Below are 17,007 nucleotides of genomic sequence, written 5' to 3' on the forward strand. Positions count from 1 at the left end.
GTCCTGTTGTTCCAGTTCCTCTCGTCCCCCCTGGTGGAGGTAACTAAGCCAGGAGCACACTTACCAACATGCCTTAAGCTAATTTAACACTAGAAACGTCATCTCACTGAGGATTTGGAATCCACACATTAACAAGAAAGATGTTATAACCTGTTGGCCACAGGCTAACCGTGGCCTGGGGGCATTGTTGTTTTCCTTTTTGTCAAAGGCCTCTTTTGCTCATAGGTCAGACCCCATCCTGTGGGGTAACTGGAACCATAAATGCCAAGACATTCCAGACACTCCTGGAGTCTGTCACACTTGTCTAGACACCTAAGGCCGGCGGGCCTCACTGACCGGTGGAAAACGTGGCTGTCCTGAACGTCCAAAAGCAATCGCTCAGCTTCACGTAACGATGCAGCCGGGAGTCTTCTCGCAGGTCCCACACGATGACCGAGCCATGCACGGTTCCAGCAAACAGCAGGAAGGCCTTGAAGGGGCTCAGGCAGCAACAGGTGACCTGGGAGGACAGAGAGCTCTGCTGCCACGGCGCCCGGGGCCTCCCCGAGAAGCTGCAGACATGAAGCAGGTCTGGGCATGTCTGTGTCAGCTTTCTCAGTGTGCGCCAGGCCCCACTCAGCCCCATCAGCAAAGCCAGCTTCTGTCTCTCCATTTACAGCCTGCATCACCAAAAGTTATCGTCAAGCCCCAAAACTGACATCAGTAAAAGTTATTGTTCTCTACTGTTTTGGTGGAATCAATGATTCTGAGGTCGAGGAGCATGTAAACAGGGTGACCTGCGTGGCCACCAGACCACGGCCTGTGAGCCAGGGGCCAGAAAATGCATGAGACTACAGACTCAATCTCAAGCATTAAGAAACCTCTACCATGTCCAGGACCCAGACAGCACAAGCAACAAGTCCACTCTGAACCAGAGCCATGCCCGTGTGTCCATCGGCCTGGAGCCCTAACTGATACCCAATTCCCACAGTGTGTGCCAACCAGGCTTCACGCTGTGGGTTTCTTCTGAACTTAAAATTTTTAGAGTCAAAACAGACCCGCTCATGTCCTGTCATAGCTGCACAGACAGCTGAGGGAGGCCGGGAGGAAAGAGAAAGGAGCTGACAAGTCCCACCCTCCTGCTCCCTGTGGCCCAGCAGGCGCCCACCTGCCCGCCCTGCTCCCAAGTGATACCTGCGACTCGCACACCAGGACCTTCTGCGGCCCCGAGGGCTGCCAGATGTCCCAGACGCAGAGCAGGTGCCTGCGGTCCAGCGGGGGCGCGCAGGCCTGGTCAGGAAGCCCGTGAACGGACACCACTTGCCTCTGCGCCGGAGAGGCGTGCAGGCTGGACACGCTGCGATCTGGGGACAGAATACGGCAGTGCCGCGGCATGCGAGGGTCTGCCAGAACCAGGTCAGATAACACACAAATATGTCAGTGCACTTCAGCTTCATGAAGAAGCGGACATGGCCTTTCAAAGCTCCACACGCCTGAAATGCGGGTGGTCAACGGCCACCGCCCTACAAGAAAGCTGTCAAAGCTGACATGTGGTTTTGCTAAAAAGTGATCCTTCAAACTGGGTACAACGCCGCCCGGAGCCAGGCCGCCTCCGTGGGCCCTGCAGTCCCCGAGGTGTCACACCGCCAAGCGGCTCCGTCAGGGGCCCTGCCCCACTTTGTTTTCTCCCAAGAGCTTGCCCAGTTCAACCTACTGCACACGTCACTCATTCAGCAAGTTCACAGTCTGACCCACAAGGATTTCTGTCCACTGCTGACTCTCACCAGGGCCCGGGACACTGGACACACGCTGCACATGGGCCAACGCAGGAACGAGGGGCGGCCCGCCTGCACCACGCTGCTGCGCGGGCGAGCATTCCTGGACGGCGGAAGCACCACTCCTTCCGAGACCTCCTCACAGGTGTGACCAGCGAGCCTCAGACGCCTGTCCTCCCCTCTCCCTTCCTCTGTCACCTCAGAATTCATTTTACCAAAACGCAAGCCCACGAGGAATCCTTCCCTGTCCTCAGGAGGGTCTCCCACGCCCTCCAGAGGCTAGTCCTGTGAGGACACGCACGCTCCTGTCCCCCACGAGGGACTCTTATGCCAGTGGCACTTGCACCAGCGCCTCCAGGCCTGCCGGTGCGTCACTGGGCAGCTCGGGGAGAAGAGGTGGTGTGGTGCGTGCACACCTGTTTTGAATTCCACAGATACAGCGATTTACCATTTCCCGACAGGATAACTCATATCTTTTAAAAATAAAAACACCGCCCCAAAACACAAGCTTTTTAAAGCTAAAATGCCATTTTTGTTTATGTGAAACGCCCACGCAGCGACGGACGGAAGCACCCCCACGACTCGCCCCGCGTCCCTCCTGCGCGGCTGCCTGCAGCCATCGTTCCACAGCCGAGCAGTGACCAGCCTCAGGCACGGATGGACTGCGCAAATGCAGTTTTCAAAACGGATCTAAACGATTACATGTGACCACCCTTCACGTCTGACAAACGTTTTGTGCTTTGAGGCCACGGGCTACCTGTGGGTCTACGGAGCGGAGCCGGCGCAGGCCGCGCGGCCTCTCAGCGCTGCGCTGCTCCTGTCTCAAAGGAACCAGGCGGCGCCCGAGCAGGGGCGGGTCCTGGCGCCTCAGCAAACACGCACCCGCACACCCGCACGCGTCCAAGGAGCGCCTGTTCCCCCCCCCCCGCACGCGTCTCAGGGGCGCCTGTCCCCCCCGCACGCGTCTCAGGGGCGCCTGTGCCGCCCGCACGCGTCTCAGGGGCGCCTGTGCCCCCCGCACGCGTCTCAGGGGCGCCTGTGCCGCCCGCACGCGTCTCAGGGGCGCCTGTCCCCCCCCCCCGTACGCGTCTCAGGGGCGCCTGTGCCCCCCGCACGCATGGGGCAGCGGAGCTGCAGGCTGAGCTCTGCCCGGCTGCACCTCAGGTCACACAGGCGGCCCGAGACCGCGACGTCAGCGTCACGCGTGGTCCCACTTAGGCACCAGCAGGAGGCTCTTACGCTGGAGGAAGGGCAGGCTGGTGTTCAGCTGCCAGGCGCTGTCGCTGAGGGGCAGGGTGCTGTCCTGGGCCCCGGGGTCCCGGCTGGGGGCAGCTGCCACGCGGTCTTCTTCCAGCAAAACTGCAACCACCTTCCAAAGACAGCGAGTGCCCGAATCAACACGCTGCCCGCTCATCTCCCCCGCATCTCACAGGAGCTGCCCCCCGCCAGGCACCAAGGAAGCGACAGGGTGCAAGGACCCTGTCCTGCGGGCACAGCAGGGGAACAACTCCTCAGAAAGCTGGATCTCAGGGCACATGCCACTGTTTATGGCAGAGACTCTGCTAAAGTACCAGGACGAAGACACGTCCGGCGCGGGCCCCACGTGTTCTCCCTGCGCTACGGGGACCCGGGAGGCGCAGTGAGCCGGTCACCGCTGCCGGCCCCTCAGCCTCCCCGGACTCACACCGGAGCGCCGCCCTCAGCGTGTGGCAGCAGGACTCACTGGAGGGGGGACAGCGGGCAGGCCAGCTGCTTTATCCCAGTGGAGACGCGGGGGGCCAGGAACACAGACTCCCGACCCGAGGGCATTCGGAAGAGCAGGAATGTGGGTCCTTCTCTTTGGAGACTCAGAGGCTCGCGGGCCGTGTGGGCACTGCCCGTTTCACAGCAACAGGGAGGGTCTCTGGGTCTCAGAGGCGGCAGTGGCCGCGGCCTGCAACTGCGGAGGCGCCTCAAGTCCTCCATGTGCTCATGCCGCTTGACGTTTCCATGGCCAGTTTAAAAGTCATAAGTTTCTTAGTTTCAAATACTCTAGAGCTGTGGTCGGTAAACCGTGGTTCGCGAGCCACATGCGGCTCTTTGGCCCCTTGAGTGTGGCTCTTCCACAAAATACCACGTGCGGGCGCCCATGTACAGTGCGATTGAAACTTCGTGGCCCATGCGCAGAAGTCGGTATTTTGTGGAAGAGTCGGTATTTTGTGGAAGAGCCACACTCAAGGGGCCAAAGAGCTGCGTGTGGCTCACGAGCCGCAGTTTACCGAGCCGCAGTTTACCGAGCGGCAATTTGCCGACCACTGTGCTATCCCAGTGGTTCTCAACCTCCTGGCCCTTTAAATACAGTTCCTCATGTTGTGACCCAACCATAAAATTATTTTCGTTGCTACTTCCTAACTGTCATGTTGCTACTGTTATGAATCGTCATGTAAATATCTGATATGCAGGATGGTCTTAGGCGACCCCTGTGAAAGGGTCATTCGATGGCCAAAGGGGTCGCGACCCACAGGTTGAGAACCACAGCTCTAGAGCTATGTCTGCCTTGCCAACTTCATTTGTGTTTTTCAGTCATTTTTTATGTTAGTTGGTGGTGGCCCAGGTGACGGGCCACGTCCCAGACACCTACCTGGCAGGCCGCCCGGAGGAAGCTGGACAGTCTCAGCGTGTCCACCTTGGGCGCAGCCGCTGCATCCGAGGGCTCCCTGCTCTCACTCCCTAAAAAGTCACAGAAAACAACCGGGTGGGCTCTAAGCAGCCAGGTCAGAGTGCAGAGGCACATGAACATTAGGAAGCTGGAAGCGGAGCTCAGAAAGTCCCCGTTTACTCTGGATCTACTGTAAACTGCACCCGAGGGAGGGAGGCTCGGGCGATGAGCACACAGGCGCTGGGTCACAGCTCCGCTCACCTGAAACTCGTCACCTCGCGAACCGCTGTCCCCAGTACAGGTAACTGAGGAAACCCACTGCATCTTGTTTTACATAGAGTCTGTGAACGGAACCCTACTTAAAGACGTTAAGGAAAGCACAGGTGGACAAAAGTAGATTACAGCTGTAACACAAATAACCCAATCATAATGAGTACTAATACAAGAAACTCTGTTTTGCGTGCTCACACTGTAAACTGCCTTTGCCCACCCCTGTAGCTCACGGCATCGGTGACGGTGTAAGTGTCACATGTCGGTGCCTGATTTCTTAGGGGGAGGCTTCCTCAGAATCAGCTGCAACAGGAAGGGGACATGGAGCACACAGGTCACGGAGGAAAGCCGCGAGCGTGCAGCCCGCCTCGGGGACCTGCCATCTGTATTGACGCCACGTTATCTGCAACCACACTCGTGTAGAAAATCTCTATTGTCAGCTGGTTGATTCCCAGAATCAAGAGTTTGCGGTTCGATTCCCATTTGGGACACAGGACCGGGTTGCGGGCTCAATCCCCGGTAGGGGGCGTGCAGGAGGCAGATGAGTGATAATCGATATTTCTCTATCATCGATGTTTCTATCCCTCTCCCTTCCTCTCTCTCTAAAAATCAATGAAAAAGACATTTTAAAAAAATTAAAAACAAATCTCTATTAAGGAGAACAGATTATCCCAAGTCAAAAGCAAAGCGCGCTCGAAGCCCTCACGAAGCTGCGCGTTTGGAGGGGACTCTGCCCTGCTGACCGGCCCAGCTGGTGCTCAGGCCGCTGGTCTGCCCCACCGAGAGGGCGTGGCACTTCCATCAGGCGTGAACCACCCCCCCCCCCCCCGGGAGAAAGGCAGAAGGAGAAAGAACAAGAGATGCACTGAGCGTAGCACCACAGGCAACGTGAAGAACCCGGCTCTCAGCGAGCTGCTTACCCCCTGACACGGCCGCGCCTTCCCCGGGGTGCTGAGTCCACGCCTCCCTGGTCTCCATCTCCTCTGTCTGGATGTCTCGCTCCACAGTCCCTTCATTGCACTGGACGTACGCCTTCAAAACAAAGGGCTGCGTGAGCACTCAACCTCAAATAATGCCTCGTTACTGACAAGAAAAACGTTAGTTCTCAATGGCAGTCTTCTTGCTCTTGTCAAAAATAACTATCATGGCATAAATACCATCAAGCATAGGCAGCCTGGGTCTTAAAAGTTTCCTGTGTTTAATAGGCCTGACTTTCTAAAGGGTTTTAAAAAAGTCGCATCAAACAATTCAGCTTTGGTGTAAAAAACTACTGAGGAGCCCACCAACATCTATTTTTTTAAGAACATACTGACTTTGCAAACCAAAGGCAATCTAGCCCTAGCGGTTTGGCTCAGTGGATAGAGCATCAGCCCACAAACTGAAGAGTCCCAAGTTTGAATCCAGTCAAGGGCACCTATCTTGGTTGCAGGCTCGATCCCAGGCGCTGGTCGGGACACATGCAGGAGGTAACCAATGGATGTGTCTCTCTCACATCAATGTTTCTCTCTCTCCCCCTCCCTTCCACTCTCTCAAAATATCAGTGGGGAATACCCTGGGGTGAGGATTAGCAACAGCAAAACAGGTGCAGTAATGCGCGTCGTCACAAGCAACTCTGAGCTGAGGAAAGGGGCAGAGGAGAGTCAGCAGGACTCGCCCAGCAGCTCCTGCAGGGCCATCCCGGGACCTCCTCCTATTGAGAGACTGTCACCGACTGAATGGACCCAAGTATGTGCCCAACGGCACCAACAGGACATAAGAAAATGCAAGAGACAACCCCTGCCTTCAACTTCGGGAAGGGAGGGCGAGTTAGTGACTGCAGCACAACAGGGAGTCAGCTGTGTGGCACGAAGGTGGCGGCTTTGGAATAAGAGAGCTCAGTGTAAGTCATGAGGGAAGGCTTCACCTCAGGCCTCGAACCAGGCCATGGACACTGAGAAACACACGTGTGACAGGAGGGCTGGGCTCGGTGACAGAGAAAACACAGGTCAGTGACGGGGGCCTCGCACAGTGAGAGGGCACACAGGCAGGTGAGGAGGCCTGGCACAGTGAGAGAGGGCACACAGGCAGGTGAGGGGGCCTGGCACAGTGAGAGAGGGCACACAGGCAGGTGAGGGGGCCTGGCACAGTGAGAGAGGGCACACAGGCAGGTGAGGGGGCCTGGCACAGTGAGAGAGGGCACACAGGCAGGTGAGGGGGCCTGGCACAGTGAGAGAGGGCACACAGGCAGGTGAGGGGGCCTGGCACAGTGAGAGAGGGCACACAGGCAGGTGAGGGGGCCTGGCACAGTGAGAGAGGGCACACAGGCAGGTGAGGGGGCCTGGCACAGTGAGAGAGGGCACACAGGCAGGTGAGGGGGCCTGGCACAGTGAGAGAGGGCACACAGGCAGGTGAGGGGGCCTGGCACAATGAGGGAGGGCACACAGGCAGGTGAGGGGGCCTGGCATAGTGAGAGAGGGCACACAGGCAGGTGAGGGGGCCTGGCACAGTGAGAGAGGGCACACAGGCAGGTGAGGGGGCCTGGCACAGTGAGAGAGGGCACACAGGCAGGTGAATGGGCTTGGCACAGTGAGAGGGGGTACACAGGCAGGTGAGGGGGCCTGGCACAGTGAGAGAGGGCACACAGGCAGGTGAAGGGACTTGGCACAGTGAGAGTGGGCACACAGGCAGGTGAAGGGACTTGGCACAGTGAGAGTGGGCACACAGGCAGGTGAGGGGGCCTGGCACAGTGAGAGAGGGCACACAGGCAGGTGAGGGGGCCTGGCACAGTGAGAGTGGGCACACAGGCAGGTGAGGGGGCCTGGCACAGTGAGAGAGGGCACACAGGTAGGTGAGGGGGCCTGGCACAGTGAGAGAGGGCAGACAGGCAGGTGAGGGGGCCTGGCACAGTGAGAGTGGGCACACAGGTAGGTGAGGGGGCCTGGCACAGTGAGAGAGGGCACACAGGCAGGTGAGGGGGCCTGGCACAGTGAGAGCGGGCACACAGGCAGGTGAAGGGACTTGGCACAGTGAGAGAGGGCACACAGGCAGGTGAAGGGACTTAGCACAGTGAGAGAGGGCACACAGGCAGGTGAGGGGGCCTGGCACAGTGAGAGGGCACGCAGGCAGGTGAGGGGGCCTGGCACAGTGAGAGGGCACGCAGGCAGGTGAGGGGGCCTGGCACAGTGAGAGGGCACGCAGGCAGGTGAGGGGGCCTGGCACAGTGAGAGGGCACGCAGGCAGGTGAGGGGGCCTGGCACAGTGAGAGAGGGCACACAGGCAGGTGAGGGGGCCTGGCACAGTGAGAGTGGGCACACAGGCAGGTGAGGGGGCCTGGCACAGTGAGAGGGCACACAGGCAGGTGAGGGGGCCTGGCACAGTGAGAGGGCACGCAGGCAGGTGAGGGGGCCTGGCACAGTGAGAGGGCACGCAGGCAGGTGAGGGGGCCTGGCACAGTGAGAGTGGGCACACAGGCAGGTGAGGGGGCCTGGCACAGTGAGAGAGGGCACACAGGTAGGTGAGGGGGCCTGGCACAGTGAGAGAGGGCACACAGGCAGGTGAGGGGGCCTGGCACAGTGAGAGTGGGCACACAGGCAGGTGAGGGGGCCTGGCACAGTGAGAGAGGGCACACAGGCAGGTGAGGGGACCTGGCACAGTGAGAGGGCACGCAGGCAGGTGAGGGGGCCTGGCACAGTGAGAGGGCACGCAGGCAGGTGAGGGGGCCTGGCACAGTGAGAGGGCACGCAGGCAGGTGAGGGGGCCTGGCACAGTGAGAGGGCACGCAGGCAGGTGAGGGGGCCTGGCACAGTGAGAGGGCACGCAGGCAGGTGAGGGGGCCTGGCACAGTGAGAGTGGGCACACAGGCGGGTGAGGGGGCCTGGCACAGTGAGAGTGGGCACACAGGTAGGTGAGGGGGCCTGGCACAGTGAGAGAGGGCACACAGGCAGGTGAGGGGGCCTGGCACAGTGAGAGTGGGCACACAGGCAGGTGAGGGGGCCTGGCACAGTGAGAGAGGGCACACAGGCAGGTGAGGGGGCCTGGCACAGTGAGAGGGCACACAGGCAGGTGAGGGGGCCTGGCACAGTGAGAGGGCACACAGGCAGGTGAGGGGGCCTGGCACGGTGAGAGGGCACGCAGGCAGGTGAGGGGGCCTGGCACGGTGAGAGGGCACACAGGCAGGTGAGGGGGCCTGGCACAGTGAGAGGGCACACAGGCAGGGGACGGTCAGGGCATACAGGGGGAGGTGCAATGGAACAGAAAGGAAGGGACGAGGGTGAGTCACTTCAGGGGGAGCATGGCAATCACTGGTGCTCAGCACGTGGAGGCCCTGCACTATGACAGTCACACCCTCACTGGGACCCGAGCAAGGGATCCAGGGGACATTCTGCTCCCCATGCAGCCACTCTGGGAGCGGGGAGCCGCCCTCCGTGTGGGCTTCTGTGGACACCTGCACACCGTTCAGGTTCACAGGCACCTCCTCCTCCTCCGCACATTCCCTGCCCTCAAGGTCCAGAGCGCAGTCAGGACCTGCAGTACTCACCTGCTTGGTGTTTTTTCTCCCAAAGTTCCTGATGTACATGTCATATTCATTTACTGGCGGCAGATCCAAGAAAGAGAATGTGAATGAAAAGTCCAGGTCAATGAGCCGAAGCAACTTCGTGCTGCGTGTCCTGGAAAATACATTGGAAACAGACAAGTTAAACTGAGCAATGCACAGGGCATGCGGGGAGCCTTTGGTGAGACAGAGCGGCTGTCCGGGACTCACCTGTCAGCGTCTGTCTGAGGCATTTAGCAGTCACGCGCGGACCAACGTGAGAGCATCATGAACCATGCTTCCCGAGTCAACACAGAACCATGTCAGGCTACGTACGTCCCTAGAACTGTCACGGAAAGCAATTCACTTCACGGCTTCGTGGGCCTGGACCAGCACTGCCTTTCTGTGATGTCGCTGTGAAAGGGCGTGTCATGTTCGTGCCGCCCACTGTCCTTGAAGCGCACACCTGTGTCCCATGGGACTGGACCATGCAGTCGCCTACAGCCAGCCGCCCTGCTGCCCACAGGCCGCCCAAACCCCACACTTGGTCTTCCTCGGCTCACAGACTCCTATTCGGCCGCCGGGCTGGTATCCTTTCCTCCCGACGCTAATGCCGGCGCCAGGCTCCCGGGCACCCCATCGCAGGAGCTCTGCTCTCCTCCCAGCTGGTGCTCCCACCCACAGGTGTCCTTCCCACTCACTCAGGGTCATTACCCAAACCACCACCTTCCCATCCCCTTACTCTCTAGCCACCATCCCATCCTCCCAACTTACAGCTCCAGTCCGCCATCCCCACACATCTCCCAACACGGCACCCCCAACAGATGACCCACGGCTCACGCGTGTAAGCCTTCACGGACATGAGTTGTCCACAGCGCCATCTTTTACCCTCAGTGTTGGTGGTAACGGCCTTTCCATTCTTGCTGTTGAGTCTTTGTGTCTGGCTTTCTCTTTTCCCTTAAGTCAGACTTCTTAGGGCTTATAAATTCTATGAATGTTTTTAAATAATTCCTTTTGGCTTTGACAGCTTCCAATTTTATGGATTTCTGACATTATCTTCTATTAGTTTGTTCCTCCTCATTTCTTGCTGTCCTTTGCCCTATTGAGATAGGTATGTGGACATTGGTTTGCAGCCTTTTCCATTCCCAATGTGCCTCAGAATAGCTTCAACTGCGTCCCACAGCTTTTAAATGCTGGTTTCCATTATCTGTGGAAAATAGTTTCTAATTCCCATTTGACTTCTTTGACCCACAGCTTTTTGGAAGTATAATACTTGATTTTCAAACTTTGGGGTATTTTCTAATTACCTTTTTATTATTGATTTCTAGCTTAATTGCACTGTGGTCCAAACACGTCTTCTGTATTTTTTTCAATCCCGTGTCCAGAACATACGATCTTTTGAGAATGTTTCTCTGTATTCTTCAAAAGAACATAAATATTGCACTTGCAGGTATGTGTGTTAGATGTAGTTTAACCACGCACTCAAACCTTTGTACCTCCACTAAATTTCTATCAGCTGCCAAGGGACATGCACTGCCAATGCCCACCTGTGTCTGAGGCACCTGTGTGCTGCCCAGTGTGCTCTGTCCACTCTGTGCTCCAGCACTGGGTGCATTCAGGCCGCCTGGCAGGCTCCTCTGCTGAGCTGACCCTCTCATTGTTATGAAGTGACTTTCTTGGGCTCTTCCTGCTTTCAAGTTTTCTTTGATGTTAGTGACATCAGCATTGCCTAGTTAGTGTTTGCTTGGCATATTTCCTCTACCCTCTCTCAGCCTTTCTGTGTCCTGATATGTAGGCTTGTCTCTTGACAGTCACATATCTGGCAGGTCCCACCAACATCTTTGCATCACACCCTTGAGACGCCACAGGGACCTGACTCTTCTCCATCTTGACGAGCCCGTGGGGAACTGGTCTCCTTCCACGCCATTTCACTCAGGTCACAGAGCTACTGATGATGTGAAGGGAGGCCGTACTGTGCATTAATGTGTTAGGCAGGAATTTGTGGTTCTGGTTTAATCTCCCATCTTCCCGTTGTTGTCTCTGTTCCATGACCTTTGTTCCTTCGTTGCTCCTTTCCTGACTACTTTTTAAAAAATACATGTATACATCTTTTTATTGATTTCAGAGAGGAAGGGAGAGACAGACAGAAACATGAATGATAAGAATCAGTGATCAGCTGCCTCCTGCACACCCGCTACTGGGGGTCCAGCCGGCAGCCCCGGCATGCACCCTGACTGGGAATCAAACCATGACCTCCTGGTTCACGGTCGACATTCAACCACTGAACCCCACCAGCTGGGTTCCTGACTACTATTTGATTAGCCACATGTTTGTTTTTTATAATTCCATTAACTCTTCTACTTGCTTCTTATAGATTTTTTTCATTATCTCTTAATGGTTACCCTAGACATTTCAACAAGCATTCCTGACCTATTAAAGTCTACCTTAAATTAAATACTTTTACCTCTTCCTGTCGGGACCTCATCACGATTTATTGTCGCCCTTCCCCTGCTCCAGTTCTTGGACTACGTCAAGGTAACTTAGTCCCATACACCTTTCAACCCCACGTGCAGTGACATGAGTGCCTACTTACACCTGTTGACCTTTCTTTTGCCACTGTTTCCTAGTTGAACCCGTGTGTTACAGGCAAGCATTCCTCTGCATTCTCATCACATAAGTAGCATCAGTTTTTAAAACCTCGCCTATTTCTAGAGAAGAAACTTACCTCATTATTGTTTGAATAGCCACTTCTCTGACAGTTCACAGATGTAATTTATAGTGTGTGTGTGGGTGATTGAGGGACAGTTAGATCTCGCAGGAGTCTCGGGGACTGGCAGGTCAGACTCTCATGGAAGGGGAGCCGCTGCTACTGCCACAGGCACTCCCAGGCCAGGTGTAGCTTTGGCGTAGAGCCCATTCTTCTAATAGAGGGGAGCAGCAGAGTCCAGGAGCGCAGCCACACCGACACCAGGACTGGCTCAGACACCATCCCGAATCAGTGCAGGGAGCTGCTTACCAGCCATAACCCATGTGGGCCCACCATCACGCCTCGGCGTGAGTGGCATGGTACCGCGGACTCCCAAATGTCTGCAGTGAATGCACAACAGAGAGACTTCCTGCGCCGTACCTCCTTGCTTGCGCGCCCAGACCCTGCAACCCAGGACCCCGCACTGTGAATACAAGCCAGCGGGACCATGGACCCCACCCCCACCCCAGGACCATGCTGCCAGTCTGACTCAAAGCCGCCCGACACACACCCCACTCCGGGCCCCAGGAGAGCACTGCTGCTGCAACCTGGAACCACATGGAGGGCTCAGCCCCAGGTCACAGGTCAATGCTATCATTGCAATCCAGAGCCACTCGGCACATGCCCACCCTGGGCCACAGGACTATGCTGCCGGTGCAACTCAGTGTGCCCAGCCACTGGTCCCAGGACCACATTGCAAGTGCACTGCCAGAGGGACCGAGGGTGCCACACTGCCGCAGGTACCAGGGTGACACAGTGAATTGCACACCAGAGGGCTCTGGCCCCCACAGGGAGTCACACAATAGAGGAACTGTGCACGTGCCCCCACAACCCAGAGCATCTGCAGCAGACAACTGAGGGACCAGGACCATGGTAGAAGTGGGTACAGCTCAGAGCAGAGACAATAAAGGCATGAGGCTCAGGCAGACCCAGCCTCTGGGCTAACAAGTTCCAGACCATTGGACCTCTAGGGACTTTAACCTCTTGGACCTCAATCAGGGTGCCCAGGGCCAGAAAGAGACAGCAAAAATGGGAGACAAAGAAACAATCCCCAAAAGAAAGAAAAGGAGAACTCATCAGAAAAGAAACTAAATGAAATGAAGGCAAGCAATATGTCACAGAAAGAATTCAGACCAGCCCTAACCAGTTTGGCTGAGTGGATAGAGTGTGGGACTGTGGACTGAAGGGTCCTGGGTTCAATTCTGGTCAAGGGCATATATCTTGGTTGCGGGCACATCCCCAGTAGGGGGTGTGCAGGAGGCGGCTGATTGATGTTTCTCTCTCATTGATGTTTCTAACTCTCTATCCCTCTCCCTTCCTCTCTGTAAAAAATGAATAAAATATATTTTTTTTAAAAAAAGAATTCAGACCAAAGGTTATAAAGATGCTCAACCACCTGGATGAGAAATTCACCAACATGTGTAAAAATCAAGAGGAAATGAAGAATGACATCGCTGCAATGAAGAACACAATGGAAGATTTCAACAGCAGACTAGAAGCAGCAGAGGACTGAATCAGCGAGTTAGAAAATAGGATAGAAAAAACACCCAATCTGAAAAGCAATTGTAAAAAAAAGCAGCAGAGTTTAAGGGAGCTTTGGGACAACATGAAACAAAGCAACATCCTCATAATAGGGGTGCCAGAAGGACAAGAGGAGGAGCAAGGAATAGAAAACCTATTTGAAGAAATAATGACAGAAAATGTCCCTGACATGGGAAAGAAAAAAATCACACAAGCACACAGAGTCCCAAACAAGATACACCCAAAAAAGACCACACCAAGACACATCACAATTACAATGGCAAACGTTAATGACAAAGAAAGAATCTTGAGGGCTGCAAGAAAAAAACAGAGAGTTCCCTACAAGGGATCGCACATTAGACTATCAACTGATTTCTCAACAGAAACACATCAGGCCAGAAGGGCATAGAATGGAGTATATAAAATAATGCAAAGCAAGGGACTGAATCCAAGAATACTCAATCCAGCAAGGCTATCATGCAAAATTGAAGGGAAAATCAGGAGCTTCACAGACAAAAAAGGCGAAGGGAATTTATTACCACCAAGCCAGCAATGCAGGAAATGCTAAAGAGAATGTTGTAAAAAGAAGAAATAGACAGGGAATAAGGAAAACAGGAATAGAAAATAAAAATGGCAACAAGCTACCTATCAATAATAACCTTAAATGTAAATGGATTAAATGTTCCAATCAAAAGACATAGGGTAGTTGAATGGATAAGAAAACATGCCCCATATATAAGGACTCACACAGACTGAAAGTGAAGGAGTGGAAAAAAATATTTTAAGGCAAAAGGAAATGAAAAAAAAAATTGGAGTAGCAACACTTATATGTGACAAAAATGGATCTCAAAGTGAAGGCCATAACAAGAGTAAGGAAGGTCACATCATATTACTAAAGGGATCAATACAACAAAAGGATATAACTCTGGTAAACATATATGTACCCAACACAGGAGCACCAAAATACATTTTAAAAAAAACTTCAGGCCGAAACCGGTTTGGCTCAGTGGATAGAGAGTCGGCCTGCGGACTGAAAGGTCCCAGGTTCGATTCCGGTCAAGGGCATGTACCTGGGTTGCGGGCACATCCCCAGTGGGAGATGTGCAGGAGGCAGCTGATCGATGTTTCTCTCTCATCGATGTTTCTAACTCTCTATCTCTCTCTCCCTTCCTCTCTATAAAAAATCAATAAAATAAAAAAATAAAAAACTTCAGGAAGATATCAAGGGAGAGATCGACAACAATATTATCACAGTAGGGGACTTTAATACCCCATTGACATCACTGGATAAATCTTCTAGACCAGGAGTCCTCAAACTTTTTAAACAGGGGGCCAGTTCACTGTCCCTCAGACCGTTGGAGGGCTGGAGTCGGAGAGTGCGGCGCACATTCCACACATGCGCACTACGGGCCTTGGACGAGTCAGCTGCTAAGCAACAGGCAGCGGCTGCAAAAACACCCGGCAGGCCAGATAAATGTTTTCAGCAGGCCGCATGTGGCCCGCGGGCTGTAGTTTGAGGACCCCTGTTCTAGACAAAAAAAATTAACAAAGAAACAGCAATCCTAAATGACTCACTAGATCAGATGGAACTAATTGATATCTTCAGAACATTTCACCCCAAAGCTATGGAATATACTTTCTTCTCAAGTGCACATGGGACATTTTCAAAGATAGACCACATATTAGGATACAGGCTAAACCTCTTCAAATTCAAGAAGACTGAAATCATATCAAGCATCTTCTCAAATCACAATGGCATAAAATTAGAAATCAACTATAATAAAACCAATAAAAAAAATCAAACACTTGGAGGCTAAATAGCATGCTATTAAACAATGATTGGGTTACCAAAGAGATCAAAGAAGAAATTAAAAACATCCTGGAAACAAATGACAATGAAAACACAACAATCCAAAATCTATAGGACACAATGAAAGCAGTTGTGAGAGGGAAGTTCATAGCTATACAGGCCTACCTCAAAAAAACAAAAAAAAATTAATAATAAATTATCTAACCCTACAACTTAAAGAGTTAGAAAGAGAGCAACAAGAAAAGCCCAGAGTAAGTAGAAGGAAGGAAATAATAAAGATTAGAATGGAAATAAATGACATAGAGACCAAAAAATGATACAAAAGATCAATAGAACCAAGAGTTGGTTCTTTGAAAGGATAAACAAGATTGATGAACCTCTACCCAGGCTCACCAAGAAGCAAAGAGAGAGGACCCAAATAAACAAAATGAGAAATGAAAGAGGTGAAGTAACAACCAACCCCTCAGAAATACAAAGGATTGTAAAAAAAAATACTACAACAACTCTATTCCAAAAACTAGACAACCTAAATGAAATGGACATATTCCTAGAAAAATACAATCTTCCAAAACTCAATCAGGAAAAATCAGAAAATTTGAATAGGCTGATAACTACTGAGGAAATTGAAGCAGTCATCAAAAAGCTTCCAGCAAACAAAAGCCCTGGTCCGGACAGCTTCACAGGGGAGTTTTATCAAACATTCAAAGAAGAACTAACACCTATACTCCTCAAAGTATTCCAAATAATCCAAGAGGAACACTTCCAACCTCTTTTTATGAAGCCAGCATTAACCTAATCCCAAAACCAGATAAAGATGCAACAAAGAAAGAAAATTATAGACCAATATTCCTGATGAACAAAGATGCTAAAATCCTCAATAAAATATTAACAAATGGCATCCAACAATTTATTAAAAAGATCATGCACAGTGACGAAGTGGAATTTATTCCAGGGATGCAAGGATGGTACAATAGTCGCAAATCAATAAATGTGATACATCACATAAACAAACTGAAAGACAAAAATCAGATGATCATATCAATAGATGCAGAAAAAAAACATTAGATAAAATGCAACACCGTTTCATGATAAAATACTCTCAGCAAAGTGGGAATAGAGGGATCATAACTCAACATAATAAAAGCCTTATATGACAAGCCTGCAGCAAACATTATACTGAACGGGCAAAAACTAAAACCATTTCCCCTAAGAACAGGAACAAGACAGGAATGTCCACTTTCACCACTCCTGTTCGACATAGTACTGGATGTTCTAGCCATAGCAATCAGACAAGAAGAAGAAATAAAAGGCATCTGTATTGGAAAAGAAGAAGTAAAACTGTCGTTATTTGCTAATGACATACTGTACATAGAAAAATCCTAAAGACTCCATCAAAAAACTACTTGATTTAATAAATGAATTCGGCAATGTAGCAGGTTACAAAATTAACACTCAGAAATCAATGACATTTTTATACACCAATAATGAACTTATAGAAAGAGAAACTAAAATAAATAATCCCATTTACCACTGCAACAAAAAAATTAAGATACCTAGAAATAACTACAGAGGTAAAAGACCTGTACTTGGAAAAAACAGGAAAAAAGAGATAGAAGAAGATATAAACAAGTGGAAGAACATACCGTGTTCATGGATTGGTAGACTCAACATCATTAAAATGTCCATACTACCCAAAGCAATCTATAAATTCAACGCAATCCCCATTAAAATCAATGGCACATTTCACAGACCTAGAAC

At 52.3% G+C, this 17,007-nt stretch overlaps 1 protein-coding gene across 9 annotated transcripts in view; it reads right to left on the reverse strand.

The window, feature by feature from the left end:
- DYNC2I1 (dynein 2 intermediate chain 1) overlaps nt 1-17,007 on the reverse strand; it is a 68,819-nt gene that overhangs the window by 12,502 nt on the left and 39,310 nt on the right. For 8 of the 9 annotated variants that reach the window (XR_009454674.1, XM_059711299.1, XM_059711297.1 and 5 more), the window contains 6 exons: nt 9,179-9,308; nt 5,583-5,694; nt 4,375-4,463; nt 2,994-3,123; nt 1,174-1,343; nt 337-499 (listed from right to left, as the gene is read on the reverse strand). Coding sequence is in view for 8 of the 9 variants with exons in the window: in XM_059711299.1 (XP_059567282.1) it covers nt 337-499; nt 1,174-1,343; nt 2,994-3,123; nt 4,375-4,463; nt 5,583-5,694; nt 9,179-9,308 (794 nt within the window). In the remaining variant the exon portion in view is untranslated. Of the gene's footprint in view, nt 1-336; nt 500-1,173; nt 1,344-2,993; nt 3,124-4,374; nt 4,464-5,582; nt 5,695-9,178; nt 9,309-9,403; nt 11,145-17,007 lie in introns of those variants that run through there. The other variant, XM_059711301.1, reaches the window with a different exon arrangement.

The sequence above is a fragment of the Myotis daubentonii genome, chromosome 10, assembly GCF_963259705.1.
Source record: "Myotis daubentonii chromosome 10, mMyoDau2.1, whole genome shotgun sequence".
In the NCBI taxonomy this organism is placed as follows: domain Eukaryota; kingdom Metazoa; phylum Chordata; class Mammalia; order Chiroptera; family Vespertilionidae; genus Myotis; species Myotis daubentonii.